Source organism: Sceloporus occidentalis, unplaced genomic scaffold, assembly GCF_023333645.1.
Source record: "Sceloporus occidentalis isolate IW3139 unplaced genomic scaffold, rSceOcc1.0.p SCAF_69, whole genome shotgun sequence".
NCBI classification, from domain to species: Eukaryota; Metazoa; Chordata; class Lepidosauria; order Squamata; family Phrynosomatidae; genus Sceloporus; species Sceloporus occidentalis.
The window spans coordinates 3935287-3961030 of NW_028317049.1; the positions used below are offsets into that span (position 1 = coordinate 3935287).

General features: G+C 45.3%; 1 protein-coding gene across 5 annotated transcripts in view; it reads left to right on the forward strand.

Annotated features, from left to right (window-relative positions):
- The window catches only part of CUEDC1 (CUE domain containing 1), a 79570-nt gene extending 57530 nt beyond the window's left edge, over positions 1-22040 (forward strand). For all 5 annotated transcript variants that reach the window (XM_089494056.1, XM_089494058.1, XM_089494060.1 and 2 more), the window contains 8 exons: positions 4265-4391; positions 5367-5550; positions 9010-9093; positions 12106-12195; positions 15666-15759; positions 16265-16323; positions 18582-18662; positions 20625-22040. In XM_089494056.1, coding sequence (XP_089350182.1) covers positions 4265-4391; positions 5367-5550; positions 9010-9093; positions 12106-12195; positions 15666-15759; positions 16265-16323; positions 18582-18649 — 706 coding nt within the window. In that variant the 3' untranslated portion in view covers positions 18650-18662; positions 20625-22040. The remainder of the gene's footprint in view (positions 1-4264; positions 4392-5366; positions 5551-9009; positions 9094-12105; positions 12196-15665; positions 15760-16264; positions 16324-18581; positions 18663-20624) is intronic.
- Positions 22041-25744: the final 3704 nt, after the last annotated feature.

Sequence of the window (25744 nt, forward strand, 5' to 3'; positions counted from 1 at the left end):
CCTCTGTGGATTTTTATGCTTCACTGAATGACCTGAGAAAGTTAACTCCCAGCTTTAGACTCCTTGGGGGTAATGTGAGCATCTGCAAGCCATGCCAAGATCTGAAACACAGCCGAGTTTGGCCCTCTCTGTGCTTCCTTCATCCTTTCCTCTGGATCTGTTGGCTCCATGCCTTCTTCCATCAGGCCTCCCTCGCACATGTTGGTTAAGGATGTCTGGCTGCTGCTCTCTTCCACCTCCCAGAATCCTGGCAGAGGGAATTGCTCTAAATATCCGTCCATGGATGTTGGTGGTCCCTTCTCATTGCCTGCTAGTTCACTGGTATCTTTTGCCTGCTGAATGGAGACTCTTCTTCCTTAAAGGATCACAGTGTTGATTCTCATTCTGAGAGCTGGACTCTGGGGAGACTTATGAAGGCTGTGGAACCAAAGCAGCCCAAATGTCTACTTTTCCAGTGCTGGATTCTGCAGTGTATATACATATTATGCAGCTTAAATTGACTGGCAAATCTTATTCAGTTTTGCATAAAGATGCCCTGCACTGGTCATGGAGTGAGGAGGGAATTAAAACTGGATCCTATTCAAGTCACACACCAATGCCTGACCAGATATTTGATCGACTATGTAGCCCCCTTACTTTCAAACCTTTCAGTGTAAAGCTGAAGGCTTTCGCAGCTGGCATCCATGGTTTTTGGTGGGTTTAACTTTCCAGACTTAAGGATTAGAAAATGGTGTGTGCGTTTTAAATGAACGTTGCAAGAGCCACCATAGTGTAATGGTTTGAACGTCGGACTATGACTCTGGAGATTAGGCTTTGATTCCCCTTTGGGGCCATGTAAACCCACTGGGTGACCTTACACAAGACACATAGGCCTGTTACAGACTGCCAAAATAAAGCTGCTTGGGGTCTCTTTGGAGGTATGCTATTTAAATGATGCATGCATCCTAAGAATCCGGAAGCTGCACCAAAAGCTGCACTCCGGTGCTTAGGAATGGAGTGTGGCTTTGGCGCGACCTCCGGACTCTTAGGACCCATGCATCATTTAAATAGCATACCTCCAAAGAGACCCCAAGCAGCTTTATTTTGGCAGTCTGTAACAGGCCATACTCTTAGCCCCAGAAAACTGCATGATAGGTTCGACGTAGGGCAACCGTAAGTTGGAAACGACTTGAAAGCATACAACATGAATCCTGAATCCACCACCAAATCCCAGTCCCTGGTCATAGACTCCACATTGCTAGATTCTTCTGCCACCAGTATCTACCAACATTCAGATCAAGGAAACTGTGATGAACAACAGACATTACAGGGCTGATCATATGAAGTAGACATCCACCATTGGTCCTAATTTGTCATGGTTTGTCATCCCATTTTTACAGCTGCTTTTAAAATTCCCCAGTCTCTCTCATCTCCTCCTACCTTCCCTCCTTACTTTCAATAGGCTCTTCTAATGTTTCAGTGGAATCTCCCCCCTCTCCATAGATGTATCTATCTGAGTAACTGTACTATGGCCTGTTACAGACTGCCAAAATAAAGCTGTTTTGGGTCTCTTTGGAGGTATGCTGTTTAAATGATGCATGCATCCTAAGAATCTGGAAGCTGCACCAAAGCTGCACTCCAGTGCTTAGGAATGGAGTGTGGCTTTGGTGCGACCTCCGGACTCTTAGGACCCATGCATCATTTAAATAGCATACCTCCAAAGAGACCCCAAGCAGCTTTATTTTGGCAGTCTGTAACAGGCCTATAAAACTTTTATGGTTGGACTAAAAAGCTATGAAAAATGAGTGAGTTTTAAGGTTGCATTTGTTGTTGTTGTTGTAGCAGTGTACCTTCAAGTCATTTCCAAAGCATGCAAGCCCTAAGGCTATCGCATTATTTTCTTGACAAGATTTATTCAGAGGTTTTTCCTTGCCTTCCTCTGAGGCTGAGAGAGAGTGACTTGCCCAAGGCCAGCCATGCATGGCCATGCAGGGATTTGAACCCTGGTCTCCAGAGTCATAGTCCAACGCTCAACCCATTACACCACACTGGGTCTTCTCTTCCGGTTATGGTGAGTTGTTCTACTTGTCTTGAAGTTAACCAGAAACAAATGGGAGCAGGAGGAAGAGAGGGAAGGAGGGAGAATGAAAGAAGAGAGATGAAGTTAGGTAAGGTGAAAAGCTCCAGTCTGCACTTTGTCGGAAGATGGAGTGGAGGAGGTGTTAGGCAGACATAACTAGGGCCTGTTACAGACTGCCAAAATAAAGCTGCTTCGGGTCTCTTTGGAGGCATGCTATTTAAATGACGCATGGGTCCTAAGAGTCCGGAAGTTGCACCAAAGCCACACTCCATTCCTAAGCACCAGAGTGCAGCTTTTGGTGCAGCTTCCAGATTCTTAGGATGCATGCATCATTTAAATAGCATACCTCCAAAGAGACCCCAAGCAGCTTTATTTTGGCAGTCTGTAACAGGCCTAGGTTAGGCAAAATGGAAAAACAACATTCCTTGGGTGCGCTAAGGGCTTACGGGACAGAGAAGCATGGCTATTCTCTCTATGGAAACTGTGGTGCTCTGGGGTATTTTTAGACTCCGACTGTAATGGCCTTACTGGCCCTCTTTCTTTAGATGGTAATAATGTGTCTTCAAGGGTGGGCAGACATCAGACCGGCGAGTTTTGCTTGCTTTGCTGTGCTTTCTCTTCTCCCCATAGGAGCCTGGCGCAAAACAATTTTCCGCTTAGAATTAAAGACTATCCAATTAATTTTTGTGTCCCAGAACTGAACAGAGTTTGCACAGTCCTTCCACGCTCCTGGAGTTGTAGAGGTTTGGTATCACTATTAACTGTTGAGGTGCCATCCGGTGGAAGCCGGTCACTTGTAGTTTGGCGAGGCATTTGAAATTCGCTGCTTCCTAATGCTTGTCGTTCTGGGAGCTGTAAAGTTCCCCCGCGAAACTACAGCTCCTAGAATTACATAGCCTGGATCCATGGCAGTGAAAGTGATATCAAAGTGCTGTGACTGTGTAATCTGGATACCCTCCTGGTTGTCCCCAGGCTTCCTTTATTTTAACACTTCACAACGAACATGCAGGGGTAGCTTGTGTTGGCCATTTAACAAACGCAAACAGAAATCCGTCAGTGATACGTTTATTGGCCAACCGAAATGCACCATTTACTTGTTGTGAGCTTTCGAAGCTCCATGGGCTTCTTCATCAAGCAAGATGTTACAAACCAAACAGGACAACAATTGGAGATGTTAGTCAGATGCCTACGGCCCTATACAGACAGCCAAAATAAAGCTGCTTCGAGTCACTTTGGAGGTATGATGTTTCAATGATGCATGCATCTTAAGAGTCTGGAAGCTGCACCAAAGCTGCACTCCAGACCTTAGGACTGGAGCGTGGCTTTGGTTCGGCTTCTGGACTCTTAGGACGCATGTATCATTTAAACAGCATACCTCCAAAGTGACTTGAAGCAGCTTTATTTTGGCAGTCTGTAACAGGCCTACATGTTCTTTTATTGCCCCATCGTACCATTGACCCCGTCGCACACCCCGTGAAATGAAATGACGACAAAACATGGGGTGTCGCCAACAATACAACAGTTTTAATAAGACCATTAACAAACTGGCCAATCCAACAGAGGTCTATGGGGAAAGGGTAAATGCACATATATGGAGGTCTCCATACTGGGTGTTACTGGGTGCACTGTTTGACAGTGAAATAAACTGCCTTGGAGTGTGGTGGAGGTTTCAAAATAGAGGCTGGATGGCCATGTGTTGGGGATACTTTGACTGAGAGTTCCTACATAGCAGAATGGGATTGGACTGGGTGGCCCTTGGGTTCTCTTCCAACTCTAGGGCCTGTTACAGACAGCCAAAATAAAGCTGCTTCGAGTCACTTTGGAGGTATGGTATTTCAATGATGCATGAATCCTAAGAGTCTGGAAGCTTCACCAAAGCTGCACTCCAGTCCTTAGGACTGGAGTGTGGCTTTGGTGCGGCCTTTGGATTCTTAGGACGCATGTATCATTGAAATACCATACCTCCAAAGTGACTCGAAGCAGCTTTATTTTGGCTGTCTGTAACAGGCCTAGGATTCTGTGAAATACTGCAATCTCTAATACCTTCCAGACTCATTTGCCCCATCTGGAGTCATTGAAGGCGACCAGATTTTTAAGCTCCAGACACGTTTGCTCCAAATGGATTCGTTGAAGGCGACCAGATTTTTAAGCGTCACCTACATTTTACTGTCTTTCCCCTCCCCTTTTTTTCCTTTGACCACGCAGGATTGATCTCCAGAATCCCAGTGGCCCACCAGCGCCACGCCGGTATCGGAACTGGAACCCCCCGTTGTTAGGCAACCTTCCTGATGACTTCCTTCGCATCTTGCCCCAGCAGATGGACAAAGTGCAGGTGGGAAAGAGAGATGTTTTCTTATTTTGACCATGGTTGCATTTGAACGTATTGATAAACCACTGCTGTGAACAAGCCTTGGTGAACCTTGGACTCTGCCTGCTTCTTTCAGCAAGGCTGGCAAGAAGACCCCAGGGAGCATTGCCTTTCGTTTTGGCAGACTCTAATGTTGCCATTTTTATCCATGTTGACAAAAGGCGCTTCCACGCTAGAAATAAAACGGTTGGGCAACGCTTTGCCATGACTCTAGACTAAAGAATCCTGGGATTTGTAATTTGGCGAGGCACTAGAGCTCTCTGACGGACAAGGCTGAACACCTCGCCGAACTACAGATCTCCGGATTCCACAAGATGGAGTCATGACAGTAAAAGCGGTGTCAAGCTGCTTTGATTTCTGCAGTGTGGAAGTGCTGAAAATGTGCAAAGAAGCCTTGTAAAGGAGCAGCTTTTTCTGATGTAGGCCTGTTACAGACAGCCAAAATAAAGCTGCTTCAAGTCACAGTGGAGGTATGGTGTTTCAATGATGCATGTGTCCTAAGAGTCCAGAAGTCACACCAAAGCCATGCTCCAGCCCTAAGAACTGGATCGTGGCTTTGGTGTGGCTTCTGGACTCTTAGGATGCATGCATCATTGAAACACCATACCTCCACTGTGACTCGAAGCAGCTTTATTTTGGCCGTAGATAGATAGATAGATAGATAGATAGATAGATAGATAGATAGATATTCTGTTCGTATTCCTTTTTGAAATAATAAGATTTTTAGATTTTTAATCATTTTAAATTTTTTAAACTGTCAACACAGATATAAAGCGGTATGTTTGCAAAATGTGGTATGTTTGCAAAATCGTGGAGAGGCTTTGTCAGTCCTTGTTCAGTGTTCCTGGTGTTGAGCCCAGCTTTGCTTTCACATCATGTGTGAAACGGCTTCTGTTTGCCATGCCTACTTAGTTGGCTCTTTCTTCATGCTTTGTCTAGAGTTCTCAAAGCTGCCATCAAACAACCAAAAGCCCGGGAAGCCAGAGAACCCAAGTCTCATTGGACCAGGAGAGGAAATGGAAGCAGTATCTTGAAGATGAGCGGATTGCGCTCTTCCTCCAGAACGAGGAGTTCATGAGGGAACTGCAGAGGAACCGGGATTTTCTTCTGGCCCTTGAAAGAGGTAATGCTTTCCTGGTAGTGATGTGTCTCCTTTTCTTTGGCAGACCTGTTTAGATCTACCTAATAGGAGGCCACCACTATCAGACATAACTATCAGTTTTTGGTGAGGTTTTTGGGTACTGGTGAAACATGAGGAAAAAACTGTTTCAGAACATGGCCACATAGCCCGAAAACCCCACAGAAACCTATGGATTCCGGTCATGAAAGCCTTCGACTTGGCATAGCAATCAGTCTTGCAGAATTGCTATGTCTTGGGTTTGAGCGTAGGACCTTCTGCATCCAAAGCAGTTCTTCTTCTACTGGGCTGTGATCCCTGCATCCCACAAATGTTGGTCCTCAAACTGCAATGCCCATCAGCTATGCCTAGTCAATGGTGGGGGAAACTGGGCATTGCAAGATCATAGAAACATAGGGTTGATACGACCCATAAGGGCCAGCAGGAATGCACAACGACACTCTGATTCAGAGTGTTGCAGTCCAGCAATATGGAGGGACTCCAATGTTTTCCATCTCTTCTCTGAAGACGCCAGCCACAGATGCTGGTGAAACATCAGGAATAAACTCTTCTAGGACATGGCCACCGAGCCCAAAAAACCCACAACAAACTATTTCCCATCTCAGTGATGACATTTTGTATTTGGACTGCCCTTCTTGGAGAGGTTGTGGGGCAGAGAAAGATGAGGAAAGGAGAGAAAGGTGGCCCCAGGAGTGTGGGAAAAGGAGGCAGTGGGTCCAGTAATGAAAAAGACCTGAGGAAGCCCTATACAGCTTGGATCTGGACTCCTTGGAAGGCTGTATCTCCCCATATGAACCTGCCAGAACCTTAAAATCTTCAGGGGAAGGCTTTCAATACATAGGCCCCATACAGACAGACCAAAATAAAGCTGCTTCGGGTCACTTTGGAGGTATGCTGTTTCAATGATGCATGTGCATTAAGAGTCTGGAAGCTGCGCCAAAGCTGTGCTCTAGTCCTTAGGACTGGATCGTGGCTTTGGCGCAGCTTCCTGACTCTTAGGACGCATGCATCATTTAAACAGCATACCTCCAAAGTGACCCGAAGCAGCTTTATTTTGGCCTGTCTGTATGGGGCCATAATTCTTTAATGGGGTGTTGCTTTGGTATGTTTTTAATGGTTTTATATTTTTAACTTAGTATTTTTAAAGAGTTTACATTTTATACTTTTTATATTCATGTGGTGTGTAATTGTTTTTTTTAAAATTGGGGGTTTTTTATCATTATTTTTCTGCATCTTTTGCGAGTTGCTTTGGGTCCAATTTGGGAGAAAGGCAGCATATTAAATCAATAAATGAAATACAGTGGGTCCTTGGTATCTGCTGGGGTTTGACAAAATCTGTGGATGCTCTGGTCCTGTTAAAGACAATGGCATAGTAAAATGGTATATTTTGGCCTGTTACAGACTGCCAAAATAAAGCTGCTTGGGGTCTCTTTGGAGGTATGCTATTTAAATGATGCATGCACCCTAAGAATCCAGAAGCTGCACCAAAGCTGCACTCCAGCGCTTAGGAATGGAGTGTGGCTTTGGCGCGAGCATCCTAAGAATCCAGAAGCTGCACCAAAGCTGCCCTCCAGTGCTTAGGAATGGAGTGTGGCTTTGGCGCGAGCATCCTAAGAATCCAGAAGCTGCACCAAAGCTGCACTCCAGCGCTTAGGAATGGAGTGTGGCTTTGGCGCGAGCATCCTAAGAATCCAGAAGCTGCACCAAAGCTGCCCTCCAGTGCTTAGGAATGGAGTGTGGCTTTGGCGCGAGCATCCTAAGAATCCAGAAGCTGCACCAAAGCTGCACTCCAGCGCTTAGGAATGGAGTGTGGCTTTGGCGCGAGCATCCTAAGAATCCAGAAGCTGCACCAAAGCTGCACTCCAGCGCTTAGGAATGGAGTGTGGCTTTGGCGCGAGCATCCTAAGAATCCAGAAGCTGCACCAAAGCTGCACTCCAGTGCTTAGGAATGGAGTGTGGCTTTGGCGCGAGCATCCTAAGAATCCAGAAGCTGCACCAAAGCTGCCCTCCAGTGCTTAGGAATGGAGTGTGGCTTTGGCACAACCTCCGGACTCTTAGGACCCATGCATCATTTAAATAGCATACCTCCAAAGAGACCCGAAGCAGCTTTATTTTGGCAGTCTGTGCCTGTTACAGACTGCCAAAATAAAGCTGCTTGGGGTCTCTTTGGAGGTATGCTATTTAAATGATGCATGCATCCTAAGAATCCGGAAGCTGCACCAAAGCTGCGCTCCGGTGCTTAGGAATGGAGTGTGGCTTTGGCGCGACCTCCGGACCCTTAGGACCCATGCATCATTTAAATAGCATACCTCCAAAGAGACCCGAAGCAGCTTTATTTTGGCAGTCTGTAACAGGCCTTTATATAAAACAGCAGAATCAAGGTAAACCTTATGGGATTTACATATTTTGGGAATATTTTCAAGCCTTAGATGGTTGGATAAAGAATCTGTGGATTTGGAGGGCTGGCTGTAAATAAATAAAGCATTGGGAGAGGAGGCGGAAAGAAAGAGAGAGATGCAGCCCTTCCATACTGCAGAAATAATTCAGGTTGACACCTCTTTAACTGTCACGGCTCCATCCGGTGGAGTCTTGGGATTTGTACTTTGGGGCGGTATTCGGCCTATTCTGTCTGGCTCCTTACCAAAACTACAAATTCCGGGTCTGTAGGATAGAGTCATGGCAGTTAAAATTGTGCCAAACTGCTTTATTTCTGCAGTGTGGATACACCCAGAGAGGCTGAGAGAGGGAAGGAAGGAAGGAAGGAAGGAAGGAAGGAAGGAAGGAAGGAAGGAAGGGGATGTTCCCATTAGGTGAAACCCCGCGTTCTGAATCGAATCCAAGGAGTGGCGTTTCTATTAGGATCCGATTTAAACCTAGAACGGTTCTAGAGCATTCCGCAATCGTCCCCATTAGAAATCGAATCGTAGAGCGGGATAAAAATTTAAATCGATTCTTCCTCATTTAACGCGTGTTAAAAAAACACTAGGGTCCGACCTACATTTTCCCATTGATTCGAGTTAGGAACCGGAGTATTTAAATAGGAACGACAGCCGTGGAATTGTGTTAGATGGATGGGAGGAGCGGACCGCGATGGGGGCTGTCCCTGGGGGAGTTGCCCTTTCTGTCCCCATCCGCCGTGACCGCCGCCATCTTTCCTTTGTCCGTTGCTCAAGCCTTGATTGCATATCTACCTGGGGAAGAGCAGGGAACTCAAAGGGACAGAGATAGGTTGGCGTCCCATTCATTTTCTCCATAGGTCTATTGTTTTCTGATCCTGTCTGATCGTATGGATGCTACCGTTGCTGTGCTGTTTTTGTTTTTATTGCTGAATGGTTTCTTCCAACCCTTACGTCTTTGCACTGGGAGCGTGCCTTGATAGATGGCTCATAAATTTCTCATAGGTGTCTGTGTGTCTTCATATGCGTTTTCTTTGTTCCCATCAAGATCGCTTGAGGTACGAGTCGAAGAAATCGAAGACGAACAGCGCTGCTGTCAGCAGCGATGTCAGTTTTTCCTCTGTAATATCAGGTATGTCATGTTGGATGGTTTCTCTCTTTCCCTAACTCCGCCGTTAATAATTCCTACAGCTTTTCTTCCTAATGGTTGTGCTAAGCCTCCTTTTTTTTTTTGTGCAAGGTGGCGCACAGAATGGTATACAAATATGGTAATAACAACAACAACATCCACAACTACTACAACAACAACACAGTGGGCTCTTGGTATCTGTTGGGGTTTGGTTCCAAGACCCAGATGGATACCAAAATCCATGGATGCTGAAGTCCCATTAAATACAGTTGTGTTGTAAAATGGTGTCCCTTATATAAACTGGCAAAATCAAGGTTTGCTTTGGGGATTTATATACATTTTTTGAATATTTTCAAACCATGGATGGTTGAATCCATGCATAAAAAATCCATGGATACAGAGGACCAACTGTAATACATTTTATTTCTTGCCCATCTCTGCCACCAGGCATATGGGTTTTGGAGTCCTTGGCTGCATCTGCACTGCCGAAATACAGTGGTACCCCGGGATACGAATTGATCGCGTTACGAAATTTCTGGGGTACGAAAAAGTTAGATTGGAAAAAACTGTTCCGGGTTACGAACTATTTTTCGGGTTACGAAATTCATTTCGGCGCGTTTCGGCGCGAAATTCAAATGCGAAGCGCGGCTAGCGGCTTTCCAGCGCTAACGGAAAGCCTTTTCGGGTTGCGAAATGTATCGGGTTACGAACGGAGCCGCGGAACGAATTAATTCCGTAACCCGAGGTAGCACTGTAATCCACTTTGACACCACTTTAACTGCCATAGCTCAGGAAATGGTAGTTTTGTGAGACGTTTAGCCTTCTCTGTCAGAGAGCTCTGGTGCCACAACCAACAACAAATCCCAAGATTCCATAGCATTGAGCCATGGCAGGTTAAAGTGGTGTCATACTGGATTATTTCTGCAGTGTGGACGCAGCCCTTGTTTAACATGGTTGCCAAACGTTAACAGCATCATTTGTCACCAATAAGGCTTATGCCATAGCAGTAACATGTGCCAGTATTTGGCACCAAAAGAACTGAGGGAATCTTGCACCTTGTTCTGGCACAGAAAAGTGGGGTAGCAACTCAACCAGGGATGTGGGACCTCCACCCTATGGGCACCCTAATACCACAGCCCTATGGTGACCCTATCATGGGGTTTTCTGGGGCTGAGAGTGTGTGACTTGCCCAAGGTTATCCTTCAGGTTTCCACGGCTGAGCAGGGAATCGAACCCTGATCTCAGAGTCCTATGCTCAAACCACTACACCATGCTCGGGGATGCAGGGTGCAATACGACCCCTTAATCCTCAATACTTTCCCACCCCTATTCTGAGAGATTAAACTGGTTCTCCTCTGGTTTAAATGCTAACATTGGAACTGCTTTCTTCTCCAAATCTCCTCTAAACATGCAGGGAATGGAATCAGAATTGCAAGCAGCCGGCTCCCATTCCCAGCCGTAGCAGATGCAGACTCCTCTTTCCCTTTTAGCCCTTTGAACACGGGGATATTGCCTCGCTGGCAGAATGAGTCCATAATCCTGCTTAACCTTAACCACCAAGCCGAGCGGCAGTCTCAGAAGAGGGAATTAGAGTCGCTCTCGCTTGATATCCCATTATTAAAACGTCAGAAGGGGATGGACCCAGTGTTGTAATGGGAAGCCTTCCTATAAGGCAGCCAACCGTTGCGTGCCGATGCTGCGTCGCATGTAAAGCAATCAAAATGGTGCTAGCCAGCTGTCGTAAGAGGCTTGGAGAGGACACGTTCCCACATTTTCGCTTTCGTGCAGAACCACATTTGATGCCAGAGAGAGATGGCAACTTTTTGAGAGCCTCTCTTCACCAAATCCTTGTTTTATGGCCTTAGGTGGATTTAAAATGTGCATAATAAAAGTCCTATAGGGCCCCATACAGACAGGCCAAAATAAAGCTGCTTCGGGTCACTTTAGGGGAATGCTGTTTAAATGTTGCATGTGTTCTAAGACTCTGGAAGCTGCACCAAAGTCATGATCCATTCCTAAGGACTGGAGCACAGCTTTGGCACAGCTTCCGGACTCTTAGGATGCATGTATTATTTAAACAGCATACCTCCAAAGTGACCTGAAGCAGCATTATTTTGGCCTGTCTGTATCAGGCCAAGGAGATGGAGCCTATCCATGGTTATTAACCATGAGCGCTAAATGGGACTTTCATATTCAGAGATAGTGGCCTGTTACAGACAGGCCAAAATAAAGCTGCTTCGAGTCACTTTGGAGGTATGGTATTTCAATGATGCATGCGTCCTAAGAGTCCAAAAGCTGCACCAAAGCCATGCTCCAGTCCTAAGAATTGGAGTGCAGCTTTGGTGCAACTTCCAGACTCTTAGGACTCATGTATCATTGAAATACCATACCTCCAAAGTGACTTGAAGCAGCTTTATTTTGGCCTGTCTGTAACAGGCCAGTGTATCTTGGAAGATGTTATAGTAGAGCAAAAATGGAAAAGGGGGCTCTTTCTTTCTTTACATAGAATCGTAGAATCGTAGAGTTGGAAGAGACCACAAGGACCATCCAGTCCAACCCCATTCTGCCATGCAGGAACTCTAAGATGTAGTCTTCAAAGACTGTTCCAGGGCATTTGGTGATAAGTGACAGAAACCAATAATAGGGGTATGAGACATGGAGAGAAACATGTTTTTGGACTAGATTAGGACTGGTCATCTTATGACCCTCTAAATGTTGGCTAGGCTGCAAGTGTGTTCATCTTCATCCCTAGTCAGAATAAGGAGTGGTGAGGGATAATGGGAGTTGCAATCCCACAGTATCCAGAGGGCCTCAAGTTGCTCACCCTTGGATTAGAAAGCCCAGCGGTGTGATTTAAAACAGTCCTTCGGATGCATTGCCAGAGCTGGATTCTCTGCAGCGGATAAATACAGCTGCTAGTGGTCTGGCAGCATCATCTGGGCATCAAGCTCAGAGCAAAAATGTATTTCTGTTTCCTCTGCACCTCATTGATCCCAGATGCGTTTTGCTTTTCAGACGACGTCGTTCGTTCCTTAACTGGCATGTCCAGTGGTGCCGTCTCCGAAGATGCCTTATTCAGAGACAAATTAAAACACATGGGAAAATGTGAGTTGTGTCTGATGGGATTTTAATCTTGGGCTGTGGTGGGGTTTGTTACCAGTCAGTTTGTCTGAGTTGTCGGTCGTGTACACAAAAACACTTGAGAAGCAGCGTGATGTAGTGGTTAGTGTGTTGGACTATGACAGACCGAGGTTTGAATTCCTGCCATGGAAATCCACTGGGTGAACACTGTCTCAGGCTCAGAGGAAGAGGGGAAACCATCTCCGAACAAAAACCTCTCTGACCTGGTCTTTCCCGATGTATATTGACCCTAAAGCAAACCTACAAGTGGAGTATCTGGAATTCTGAAATCTGAAATATTCCAAAAACCAGGGCCTGTTACAGACTGCCAAAATAAACCTGCTTCGGGTCTCTTTGGAGGTATGCTATTTAAATGATGCATGCAGCCTAAGAATCCGGAAGCTGCACCAAAGCTGCCCTCCAGTGCTTAGGAATGGAGTGTGGCTTTGGCGCAACCTCCGGACTCTTAGGACCCATGCATCATTTAAATAGCATACCTCCAAAGAGACCCCAAGCAGCTTTATTTTGGCAGTCTGTAACAGGCCTAAGACTGCCAAAATAAAGCTGCTTCGGGTCTCTTTGGAGGTATGCTGTTTAAATGATGCATGCACCCTAAGAATCCAGAAGCTGCCCTCCAGTGCTTAGGAATGGAGTGTGGCTTTGGCGCAACCTCCGGACTCTTAGGACCCATGCATCTTTTAAATAGCATACCTCCAAAGAGACCCAAAGCAGCTTTAATTTTGGCAGTCTGTAACAGGCCCAAAACTTTTTTCATGGCTGGCAGAGATAGTGACACCTTTGCTTTCTGATGGTTCATGTGCACAAATTTTGTTTCATGCACAACATTATTAAATTACCTTTAGACTACGTGTGTAGATAGTCTACACCTTTGTAGCACCCTTGAGACTAACTGAAAGAAAGAAATTGGAGCATGAGCTTTCCTAGACTTTAGTCTACTTCCTCAGATGTATTCGGTGCATTACATAAAGTGCATAGACTATGTGTGTAAGGTGTATATGAAACATATAGGACCCGTACAGATAAAGCTGCTTCGGGTCACTTTGGAGGTATGCTGTTTCAATGACGCATGCGCCCTAAGAGGCCAGAAGCCATGCCAAAGCCATGCTTCAGTCCTAAGGACTAGAGTGCAGCTTTGGTGCAGCTTCTGGCCTCTTAGGACGCATGCATCATTGAAACAGCATACCTCCAAAGTGACCCAAAGCAGCTTTATTTTGGCCTGTCTCTATGGACCCATAAATAAATTTTGCGTTTAGATTTGGGTCATGGAAATAACACCCAAATCTAAACACAAGATTAATTTATATTTCATAAATGGAACATTGGAGGCGTCTCATTATGTACATATATGCAAATATAGGAATTACAAAATCCCAAAAAAAATCCCAAATCCAAGACACTTCTGGTCTCAAGCATTTCAGATAAGGGAGACTTAGGGTCAGCATAAATAGGAAAGACCAGAAGGCAAACAACAACAACAACAACAACATGAAAATAGTAGTTTGCACATCTGTAGTTGATCTGGGATCCATTTTCTCTGGCCCTGCTACCATATGCGGGGCCATATGGACTACCAGACATGCACATGAAACAAAAGCCATCAAACACATCAACAAGTATTTGGATATTAAGCAATGTAGGGAACTTCTAGCACTGATTTCAAGAAGGTGAATTGTTATTTCTGGCGGGCTCAATGATTTTAAAAAACAGTCCCAGTGCCCATATGCAGCTCCAGAGACACAGACACCACAGCCCTTTACTAGATGGTGGCATTAGTGTCAGCAATATGGATTTTAGTGCCAACAATGTCTGCATGCCGTTGTCCTCCTCCTACTTTTTTGGTACACTGATCTTTGTGCTTTAAATGGGGAGGGGGCTTTTGACTGTCTGGAAATAGAAACAAGCACAGAAGCATGAACTAATGGCCCCATACAGACTGCCAAAATAAAGCTGCTTTGGGTCACTTTGGAGGTATGCTGTTTAAATGATGCATGCGTCCTATGAGTCCGGAAGCTGTGCCAAAGTTGCACTCCAGTCCTTAGGACTGGATCGTGGGTTTGGCACGGCTTCCAGACTCTTAGGACGCATGCATCATTTAAACAGCATACCTCCAAAGTGACCCAAAGCAGCTTTATTTTGGCCTGTCTGTATGGGGCCATAGATTGCACAACTAGGGCAGACTATTTGGATCTGTTTGCCTGACTTTCCATTTTTGGCCATGGGTAAAAAAGTAGGATATTTTTGCCTTTTCCAGAGACTTGTTCCCCATTCTTCTTGTCCTGTATTTAAGAAAGTGCCTGTTCTGTCAAGTGCCAAATTCAGGATGCTGAGAAGATGGTACCTTTTACTTTGAGCCCTTAGCAAGGCTCAGGAGTATGACTTGGCAGTATGTGATTCATGACCAAAGCCTTTTAAATGAGATTTTATTGACTGTGGCCTGTTACAGACTGCCAAAATAAAGCTGCTTCGGGTCTCTTTGGAGGTATGCTGTTTAAATGATGCATGCGTCCTAAGAATCCGGAAGCTGCACCAAAGCTGCACTCCGGTGCTTAGGAATGGAGTGTGGCTTTGGCGCGAGCATCCTAAGAATCCAGAAGCTGCACCAAAGCTGCACTCCAGCGCTTAGAAATGGAGTGTGGCTTTGGCGCGAGCATCCTAAGAATCCAGAAGCTGCACCAAAGCTGCACTCCAGTGCTTAGGAATGGAGTGTGGCTTTGGCGCGAGCATCCTAAGAATCCAGAAGCTGCACCAAAGCTGCACTCCAGCGCTTAGGAATGGAGTGTGGCTTTGGCGCGAGCATCCTAAGAATCCAGAAGCTGCACCAAAGCTGCACTCCAGTGCTTAGGAATGGAGTGTGGCTTTGGCGCGAGCATCCTAAGAATCCAGAAGCTGCACCAAAGCTGCACTCCAGTGCTTAGGAATGGAGTGTGGCTTTGGCACGAGCATCCTAAGAATCCAGAAGCTGCACCAAAGCTGCACTCCAGCGCTTAGGAATGGAGTGTGGCTTTGGCGCGAGCATCCTAAGAATCCAGAAGCTGCACCAATGCTGCACTCCAGCGCTTAGGAATGGAGTGTGGCTTTGGCGCGAGCATCCTAAGAATCCAGAAGCTGCGCCAAAGCTGCACTCCAGTGCTTAGGAATGGAGTGTGGCTTTGGCGCGACCTACAGACTCTTAGGACCCATGCGTCATTTAAATAGCATACCTCCAAAGAGACCCCAAGCAGCTTTATTTTGGCAGTCTGTAACAGGCCTGTGTGTTGGTTGAATGGATTATGTTTTAGTTGTGTGCCTTCAAGTCATTCCCAACTTATGGTGATCCTAAGGTGAACTTATGCCCAGCGGTCAAGATAACAGATGTTGGCAAATATCTCATGGGTATACTTTCCTTTTCCTTTAAAATGTCCCTGTTAAAATGTCTGCCCTTTCATTTCTTTCAGCGACACGCAAGAAACTGTTTGAGCTTGCCAGAGCTTTCTCAGAGAAGACCAAAATGAGGAAGTCGAAAAGAAAACAGCTGTTAAAGCATCAGGTGTATCCTTTCGTAAAACAGAAGTTTCCCGAGTGCGCTGAACATCCAAGCCCAGAGATTGTGAGAGTCACTCGCATGGTTGTCTTGCCATAGTTTGAGGGCATGAGAAGCTTAGTAAAAAACAATCGAAAGGAAGCATTTTAAAATTCCATTTTAACAAAGGTGAGAACATATAATACTGGCAAAGGGACCACAACATTGGGAAATAATTCCATGATATAGGGTTACCACTGTAAAAGCTCAGCCGGTCCCGGGTCTGTATGCCAACGTTCAGGGAGGTATGTACGTGGTACAGGTGAAATTTCAAATGGCCTAGTCTCAGACAGTTTAGGTCAGGAGTGGGACTGTGGCTCTGTGCATTCCTTGCCTTTGGCTATGCAAGCCATGTATTAGTCTTCTTGCTTCACATGCTCCAGGACTGAACCTTGGCCCTTGAAAACAGAGCTCAGCCAACGCATTCTCACTACACCATCTGTTCCCTTGTCTTCTCCTTAATCTTAAACCCAGGATGGGAACAGCAGCTTCGACGGCTAATCTGCTCGATGATGTTGAAGGACATTCATGTGGTAAGACCATCACCGGCGTCCTACGCAATAACTACTCTTGACTTGTCTTCGCTACCTGGAAACTTTAGGCGATGAATTAAAATCTTCTATTGGTCCATTAAAAGTGTGTCCCTGATAAACCAGACAGTGTTTTCATTTTGTCAAGAGGAGGCATTGTATGGTATCAGCACTGCGTCCCTTCCTTCCATAATAGTTGAGGCCATCATTTCAGTTGCAAAGGGAGATTCATAGATTTTTGTTTGAATTCAAAGATATAGCTGTGTTAGTCTGTAGAATCAGTATGTGGAGAGATCTTGTAGCACCTTTGAGATGAAATGAAAGAAAGAAGTTGGCAGCATGAGCTTTCCTAGACTTCAGTCTACTTCCTTAGATGCATATATAGGGTCAAGTATGTGGAGAGATCTTGGAGCACCTTTGAGACTCACTGAAAGAAAGAAGTTGGCAGCAGGAGCTTTCCTAGACTTCAGTCTACTTCCTTAGATGCATATATAGGGTCAAGTATGTGGAGAGATCTTGGAGCACCTTTGAGACTCACAGAAAGGAAGAAGTTGGCAGCAGGAGCTTTCCTAGACTTCAGTCTACTTCCTTAGATGCATATATAGGGTCAAGTATGTGGAGAGATCTTGGAGCACCTTTGAGACTCACTGAAAGAAAGAAGTTGGCAGCAGGAGCTTCCCTAGACTTAAGTCTACTTCCTTAGATGCATATATAGGGTTAAGTATGTGGAGAGATCTTGGAGCACCTTTGAGACTCACTGAAAGAAAGAAGTTGGCAGCAGGAGCTTCCCTAGACTTCAGTCTACTTCCTTAGATGCATATATAGGGTTAAGTATGTGGAGAGATCTTGGAGCACCTTTGAGACTCACTGAAAGAAAGAAGTTGGCAGCATGAGCTTTCAGAGTACAGTGTACTTCCTCAGATGCATATATGTAAGTAGTCTACGAAAGCTCATGCTGCCAACTTCTTTATTTCAGTTAGTCTCAAAGGTGCCACAAGATCTCTCTACATAGATTTTTGTTGTTAACTGCCCTCGAGTCAACCCCGGCTCGTGGTGATCCTATGGATGAGACATCTCCAGGACTCCCTATCCACTATTGTTCTGCTTAGGTCCTGCAGATTGAGGTCCGTGACGATCTTGACTGAGTCCATAGATATCACTAACATGGCAGCACTGCATATCACATCACCATCAGAAATGCATGCCAGGTATCTGTGCAGCATGGCACTACTAATAGTGCAAGTGTTCACATAATGATTACATATTCTGTAAGAGGAGGGACCCTTGGTGTGAAATTCTTTGCAGTCTGGAAGCTTGTCAGACATCTTCACCAGCAGAAGCTGGCCCATCTTAAGAAGTCTCTACCCTAGGGTTTCCAGATAGCAAACTGGGGAGCGCTCCTGTGCCTTTCATGGTTGTGCAGAAGAGGGAATTTCAGCAGGTGTTGCATGTCATACCACAGGAAAATGACCTGTTTTGGTGCCAACAGGAGTCCAGGTTGCCAAGAGAGAGCACAGGAGGCAACTGAACATGGGAGTATCTCCGACAGTAGCGCCATGCTGTACAGACACCTGGCATGCATTTCTGACAGTGATGTGATCTGCAGTGCTGCCATCTTAGTGATATCTATGGATCCAGCGAGAGTAACGCAGCAGCGTAGTCAGGCCAGTCCAAGTCAAACATAGTGAAGCAATAAATCCAAACAATGGTCCAAAAGTAAGATTCAAAAGCATAGTCTTTAAATGGAGTAAGGTCAGACATTTTGGGGCAATGGGAACCATGTGCCCACCAGATAGGTCGGCTGTGAGCAACAAGTTTGCTAGAATTTGTAGTCTGTTATCAGCATGCAGCTGCTCCCTGATTCATGAGCATTTGGTTCTTAAAGGCTCCAACCTCTGTAGCCTCTCCTTTTCTCTCCTTTGTTCTGCTATGGTTGGGGCTGTTAGCTCTGCTTTGTGATGTTCAGACATTGCCATGCCTGGGCCCTCTGCATTACTGTTGTGGCACCCTCACTATCTTGACTCTTTGTCTCACTGTCTGAGTTCAGGGGTTGTGGCACAACAGGCAGCGAGCGACAACCACAGAAATTCCCCCTGCTACATGGCCATTAAAGGTACAGGAGCCCTCTCCAGTGCGCACTCTGGCAACTCTATCCCACCCACCACCGTTGTACACTCATTCAACGACACCCATACAATCGCAGCTCCGCCGAGCTGCAGAATGGGCTTCAATATTCCTGTGTGTGTGTCTTTGTGTTTCAGATGAAGACAGCCAAACCAGAAGGCGACCGTTACCTGTAGAAGAAGAAACGTCAAAAGAAGTGCAGTGATGGGTAACGTAAGGTTAGGACCGTTCCTCTTCAAGATTTTAACCTTCCCATTTGGCTCCTTTTTTTGCCTTAGGTTCTGTGTTGGGAATATCATGTCATAAGAGGGGTATTTTGAGCTGATGTGTGTTTTCTTTACTGACCCACACTATGGCCTGTTACAGACTGCCAAAATAAAGCTGCTTCGGGTCTCTTTGGAGATATGCTATTTAAATGATGCATGCACCCTAAGAATCCGGAAGCTGCACCAAAGCTGCACTCCAGTGCTTAGGAATGGAGTGTGGCTTTGGTGTGACCTCTGGACTCTTAGGACCCATGCATCATTTAAATAGCATACCTCCAAAGAGACCCGAAGCAGCTTTATTTTGGCAGTATGTAACAGGCCTATGATTCATAAAGTCGTTTGACTTTTCATTTTAGTTTTCGAGACACAGCGATGTTGGTTTGTTTCGGTAGAAAAAGAAGGGAAGAAAAGATTTCAGACACACTCAAGGCTAACAATTTTATTTTAGCGTGAGCTTTCCTGGAATCCAGTCTGCTTCCCCAGAAGCCTTGGACTATGGATCCGTACTTTGATTTGTCTACTTTTCTATTAGAACAGTAACCACAGTAGATCAATAGTAAGGATGGGATACAATTAAATAATATTTTAGTTAAAACAGTAAGTCGTAACAAAGCATTGAAAGGTTAACTGAAACTGGAAGTAAGCTTCTCATCTTCTTGGAGCCATACTGGAAGAGATGGGATTATGCAAACCTCGGCTCATTCCTGTCAATGGCCTGTTACAGACTGCCAAAATAAAGCTGCTTGGGGTCTCTTTGGAGGTATGCTATTTAAATGATGCCTGGGTCCTAAGAGTCCGGAGGTCGCGCCAAAGCCCCACTCCATTCCTAAGCACTGGAGGGCAGCTTTGGTGCAGCTTCCGGATTCTTCGGATGCATGCATCATTTAAACAGCATACCTCCAAAGAGACCCCAAGCAGCTTTATTTTGGCAGTCTGTAACAGGCCAATGATAAATAATAGTGTATTGTATATACACTATATATACAACAGCTCCAGTGAAAAATGACATTAAAATAGCCTTGGCAGAGGTCAGCTACACAGTCATGGCAAGATGGGTGTTGCAATACATTATTATTTATCATTAACAGGTTTGCATAATCCCATCTCTTCCAGTGTAGCTCCAAGAAGATGAGAAGCTTACAGTTAACCACAGTTTAGTGTTACATTGGCCTGTTACAGACTGCCAAAATAAAGCTGCTTCAGGTCTCTTTAGAGGTATGCTGTTTAAATGATGCATGCATCCTAAGAATCCAGAAGCTGCACCAAAGCTGCACTCCAGTGCTTAGAAATGGAGTGTGGCGTTGGCGCGACCTCCAGACTCTTAGGACCCATGCATCATTTAAATAGCATACCTCCAAAGAGACCCGAAGCAGCATTATTTTGGCAGTCTGTAACAGGCCATTGAAACCCTAACTGTGGTTAATCTTACTTCTGGTTTGTTGCAACAGTTCTGTTTAATAAACCACAGTATGAAACTGGTGTGTATGTGTGTGTGGATTTTTAATAACTAGAAAACCAAGAAGATGCACACAAAGTTAGGTTTTAAAAAATTTCAGAGGGGAATAGCAAATGCATTGGGCAATAGGCTTGAAGCAGAAAGATCCTTCTGAAGCTTTACAAAAGCTTTAGGAGTTTATGAGCAGATCGCAAGCGCATAGGCCAGCAAGTCAGTCACTGAAAGTATACAAACCGTGAGCCAAGTCAAGTCAATGCATCACGTATTGCCACATCAAGTCTGAGTCGAGTCATTGAACTGATTTGGGTCCAAGTCACTCGACCCGACTCTACATCGCAGCAACACACCAGCAGTTTCTTCTGCTCCGGGTGGTTTCTTTTGCTTTGAGTTTCTAACCAAGCGTGCTCAGTTTCTGCAAGTGCTCACATCCCCTTTCTCTTTCCCACGCTTGCTTCTAGATCCTCAGCTGGCAGTTGCAAAGAAGAAAAGCCAAGTAAGCGGAGAATTGGAAGATGACGGAGTAAAAGGAATGGTTCTCGGGCTGAAGCTGCATTCCAGCCCTGGAGTTGCCGGATGCTTCCGCATTGTATAATGTCAAGGCACACAACATTTTCTTACCGATGGGTTTGAAAACATTTCTGGGTTGTAGGGTGTTTTTATTTCCTTTCTTCTTCCTCAGTCTGAGAGATGACATTAACCGCTGATCTGGGTGTCTTTTTCTATGCCGTTTTTTTGCCGTTGGAGAATGAATTTTAAACTCCAAATGACGCGTCGAGGCCCTTTCCTTTCTTTGTTACACATTGCTCTTCAGGTGTATAAATGAAAAAGGATGCTGATGTTCAAATGTTTCAAACCCTCTCTCTTTTAGTAACAGATATGCGCCCTTTGTCAAGGTACGGGATGGCCACCGCATTTTGTTGTATGGTTGATGATCTCTTTTTATTATTATTACTTTTGTTATTACTATACGACTGTTGCTGCTGATAGAAAAGAAGCCCAAATCGAGGTAATACCCGGCCATCTCTGTTCAAAACGATATAAATTTCGCTCTCGGAAAAAAGGTGGAGAACCAAAAGCGTCGCGTAATGGGTTCGTCCGTGAGTTGGTCCTCAGTTTCTTTTTTTAAGCGGATTTAATATCCACCCATCATGAAGCCATCTCTCCCCGCCCCATTGCTTTGGTGTGATTGCTCTTCTGAATATCATGTTCCTTGTATCGCTGAAAAATGAGGTTGAAAAATAGAATTGGTGTAGCAGGATCATATTCACTATATTCTCCATTTGTGCTTTTGGGTGGTTTAGGGCTCTTTTGCAACATTGCAATGAGAGCCTCAGCCGTGTTTCATACTGTGTTGAGGAAATGTTTGAAAGGCTGGTATCTTCCCCTCCAATTCGGCAAAGGTAATCCTTTACCTTCCCACGTTTTCAGCTATTTTTAAAACGTCCTGGTTTCTCTCTCTTCCTCCCATGTTTCCCCCTTTGTCCTCAGCCTACTTCAGTTGCTGCAAATGGAGTTCAAAGTGCAAAAGGAGTTTGCACTCGGCGTTTCACTAGAGGAGGAAAGTCTAGCCATTTCCAGTCGGCTCAAGCAAAAGCAAATTGCTGCAACCTCTTCTGGCTAGATCAATAGTAAGGCGTAACGAAGCATTGAAAGGTACTTATACGACAGCTCCAGTGAAATTATTAATTCCGCATTAATAACTTTGGCCATCTTGAACACAATCTGATGTTGCTTGGCCACACATGTCCCAGTTTTCATCTGTGAAACGTTGGAGGGTATGTGGTGCAAGGCTTTAAGGTAGAGAAACCTTGGGCCCCATACAGACAGGCTAAAATAAAGCTGCTTCGGGACACTTTGGAGGTATGCTGTTTGAATGTTGCATGCGTCCTAAGAATCCAGAAGTCACACCAAAACCACGATCTAGTCCTAAGGACTGGAGCACAGCTTTGGTGCAGCTTCCAGACTCTTAGGACACATGCAACATTTAAAGAGCATACCTCCAAAGTGTCCCGAAGCAGCTTTATTTTGACAGTCTGTACGGGGCCATAGAATCATGTAGTTGGAAGAGGCGCAGGAAGACACGGCTCCCCAAAAAACGCTCACCCGACCTCTATTTCAAGACTTCCAAAGGAGAGACCAAGGCAGTCTATTCTGTTGGAGAAACAATTCCTCTGCAACTGGGATTCAGGGGCTGGGGCATCACTTTTTAAATAGCTACCATTTGCCAACTCTCCCAGTGGCATACTGGTTGGGAGGTTCTGGGATCCACGGCCCCGAAAAAGTAAGTTTTCCAGGCAACTAGGCAACAGTTGAATAGAAGGGGTGCACGCAATTGGCCTCGTCCGTCTGGTACCAGATATTTCAAACATTAACCTCAGTTGTGCGTTACGAAACTGTGTGTGAAAGGAACAATTGCATGAGGGAATTTGGGGTGGGTGGGGTGGTGGTGGTTTGGTTTAGATTGGATTTGCCTGCATGTGGTTTGTATTAGTTGTGGGGTTTCCCCAGCAATCGCAGCTTCTTGGCGGTGGCTGTTTTGTGATTTGAATTCCACAAAGGCAGGGACTCTGAACTGTGGGAGGTTGACGCTCGCTGGTACAGCAACTGCTTTGACGCAGGGAGTCCTGGGTTCAAATCCAATATCTCAGTGTAAAAAAAAAAAGAATTGTCCAGGGTTGAAATGTCCCCAGGCCTTAAAGTCTTCTCGGATCTTACGCAGCATCTGCACTGCAAAAATAATGCAGTTTGTCACTGCTTTAATTGCCATAGCTCAATGCTATAGAATTCTTTGTGAGATACAAATCCCATAGGATGAAGCCATTAAAGCGGTGTCAAACCACATTCGTCCTGCTGTGTAGACCTGAACTGCAGCCCCTGATTAGAACAGACAATTTTGGGGATAGAACGACCAATGGCCTGGTTCAGCATAAAGCATTTTAAATATAGGTTTCTTGAATCAGATATAGTGCTAATAACCCGAAGGTTGTAGGTTCAAAGCCAACTAGCTGTTTTACTGCTGCCTTTTTATAAATGCATTAACCATTTAAGCGATCTTAGATCTATAACACAATCCTTCCGAATGAGTACCTAGAAGAGACATAGGCCTGTTACAGACTGCCAAAATAAAGCTGCTTCGGGTCTCTTTGGAGGTATGCTGTTTAAATGATGCATGCACCCTAAGAATCCGGAAGCTGCACCAAAGCTGCACTCTGGTGCTTAGGAATGGAGTGTGGCTTTGGCGCAAGCATCCTAAGAATCCGGAAGCTGCACCAAAGCTGCACTCTGGTGCTTAGGAATGGAGTGTGGCTTTGGCGCGACCTCCGGACTCTTAGGACCCATGCATCATTTAAATAGCATAACCTCCAAAGAGACCCGAAGCAGCTTTATTTTGGCAGTCTGTAACAGGCCATAAAGATTTCAAGTCTTTCATCCTTGCCATTCTGTTGAGGTGGCACCGGTTGCTGCTAAATGCAAATGCAAAATTGGGGTAGAGGTCCAGGGTCCCCTTCTTGGGCAGTAGTTCTCCGTAACGTCATGTGAAAAACAACCTGCTTTTGCGGGATCATATTTGTGCATGGGACCCGTCCTGTGTGATAAACTAGTGTGAAATGTTGGAGGGTATGCTAAGATAGACCCTTTCGAGTCAGTGGAATTGGCAGAAGTGTTGCCTTGCTCCCATTTAATTCAGATCTGCTCTAGCTGGGACTAGCAAATGGGTTTAATCCAGAGAAAGAGAGAGATAGCACATTGTGTGGTTTAAGCAAAACCCGCGGTGAAGTTTTTGTGTCCTCTCCTGGACCAAAGTGACGTCAGCACAAAACTTGGACACAAGTTCAGCCTCTTGGCCTTGTACGCCATCCAAGTTTCCAGGCTGTTTTGAGGTTGAAGGGAAGGAGGGAAATGATACGGTTTAAAGGGACCCACAAGCTTGGGAAATAGCCAGGGATTAATCATTATGGGGTGAGAGGCGACGAATAAGAGCTGCAAAGGGACTTAAGATGGGGAACTGCAAGGCAGCCTTCTGCGCCTTGTGTAAGAACGAGGCTTAAGACTATTTGTGGCTGGAAATAAAACAGACACGCAACTCAGAAGAGAGCCAAGGCAGCCTTAGAGCTTGGGAAAGCTGGACTACAACATCCAGCATGAGACTTAGGCCGCGTTCCCACTTACAAATAAATCGCTTCCCTTGATCTGAATCGATGGATCGGTTTGGCAAGATTTGTTCACGCTACATTTGCCCTGATCCCGTTTTCTTATTTGCCAAATAAAATAAAATAACCCGCTTGTGGTTCACGTTGACGAAACGAATAGGTTCAAAATGGACCCGCTCCAGCCGTCCGAAGGGCAAACTTAAATCAATTCCTATCTGCGTTTGCGTCGAATCGATTCGTCCAAAGAGATACGGAAATAATCAGCATCAAAAAGACGGTGGCCTGTTACAGACAGCCAAAATAAAGCTGCTTCGAGTCACTTTGATGGTATGGTATTTCAATGATGCATGAGTCCTAAGAGTCTGGAAGCTACACCAAAGCTGCACTCCAGTCCTTAGGACTGGAGCATGGCTTTGGTGCGGCCTTTGGACTCTTAGGCCACATGTATCATTGAAATAGCATACCTCCAAAGTGACTCGAAGCAGCTTTATTTTGGCTGTCTGTAACAGGCCACAGATTAAATGGGTCTAGCGCATGGCCCCCCTCTCCGAGTCGCATCATTTAAACCGGTTCATTTAAACTGGTTCAAACTGATTTGCCATCCGGTTTAAAAGGTAGTGAGAATGTGGCTCTTGCCGAACTAACTGGAGGATTCTGGGAGCTATAGTACCAAACCAAACCAAACCAACCATTTCCCCATGCTCTACAAGGAAATAAGCTAACCTGCTTGATGTGAGATACTTAAGGGATTTGTCATAGGGTAATATCATGCGCAGAGAGCCAGTGTGCTCTATTAGCTTCAGTGTTGGGTTGGATGCTGGAAGACTATGGAAACCCATTGGGTGACCCTGAGCAAGTCACACTCTCTCAGCCTTAGAGGAAGGCAGTGGCAAACCTCCTCTGAACAAATCTTGCCAAGAGAATCCTGGGATAGTCCAAAAAAGTTGTATTCCAAGATGTCATCTTTTATATTTTGTGGGTGGGGAATATTTCCCCCCAAAAAAGCATGATGTAGATAACACATCTTTTTTAGCGATGTGCCGGAAAGTGGATTTGAATCTGGGTCTCCTATAGTAACTCCCAACACCAATGGATTGTTGAAGCTGCTCATTGCTATTGCTAATGAAAAACAGAGACTTGAGGCACCTTAAGTCCAGGTTGAGGGTCCTTTATCTGGAATTCCAACATCCGAGGTACTCCAGAACCCAAAACGTTTTGAGCTAGAACACAATTGTAAGCCGCTCTGATAGCCTTTAGGGCTGAAGAGCAGGGTATAAATGCCATAATAAATAAATAAATTAGGGTAATACGTACCTGTATTGTATTTGCAAGGCTGGGAAGAGACACAAAGGCCTGTTACAGACTGCCAGAATAAAGCTGCTTCGGGTCTCTTTGGAGGTATGCTGTTTAAATGATGCATGCATCCT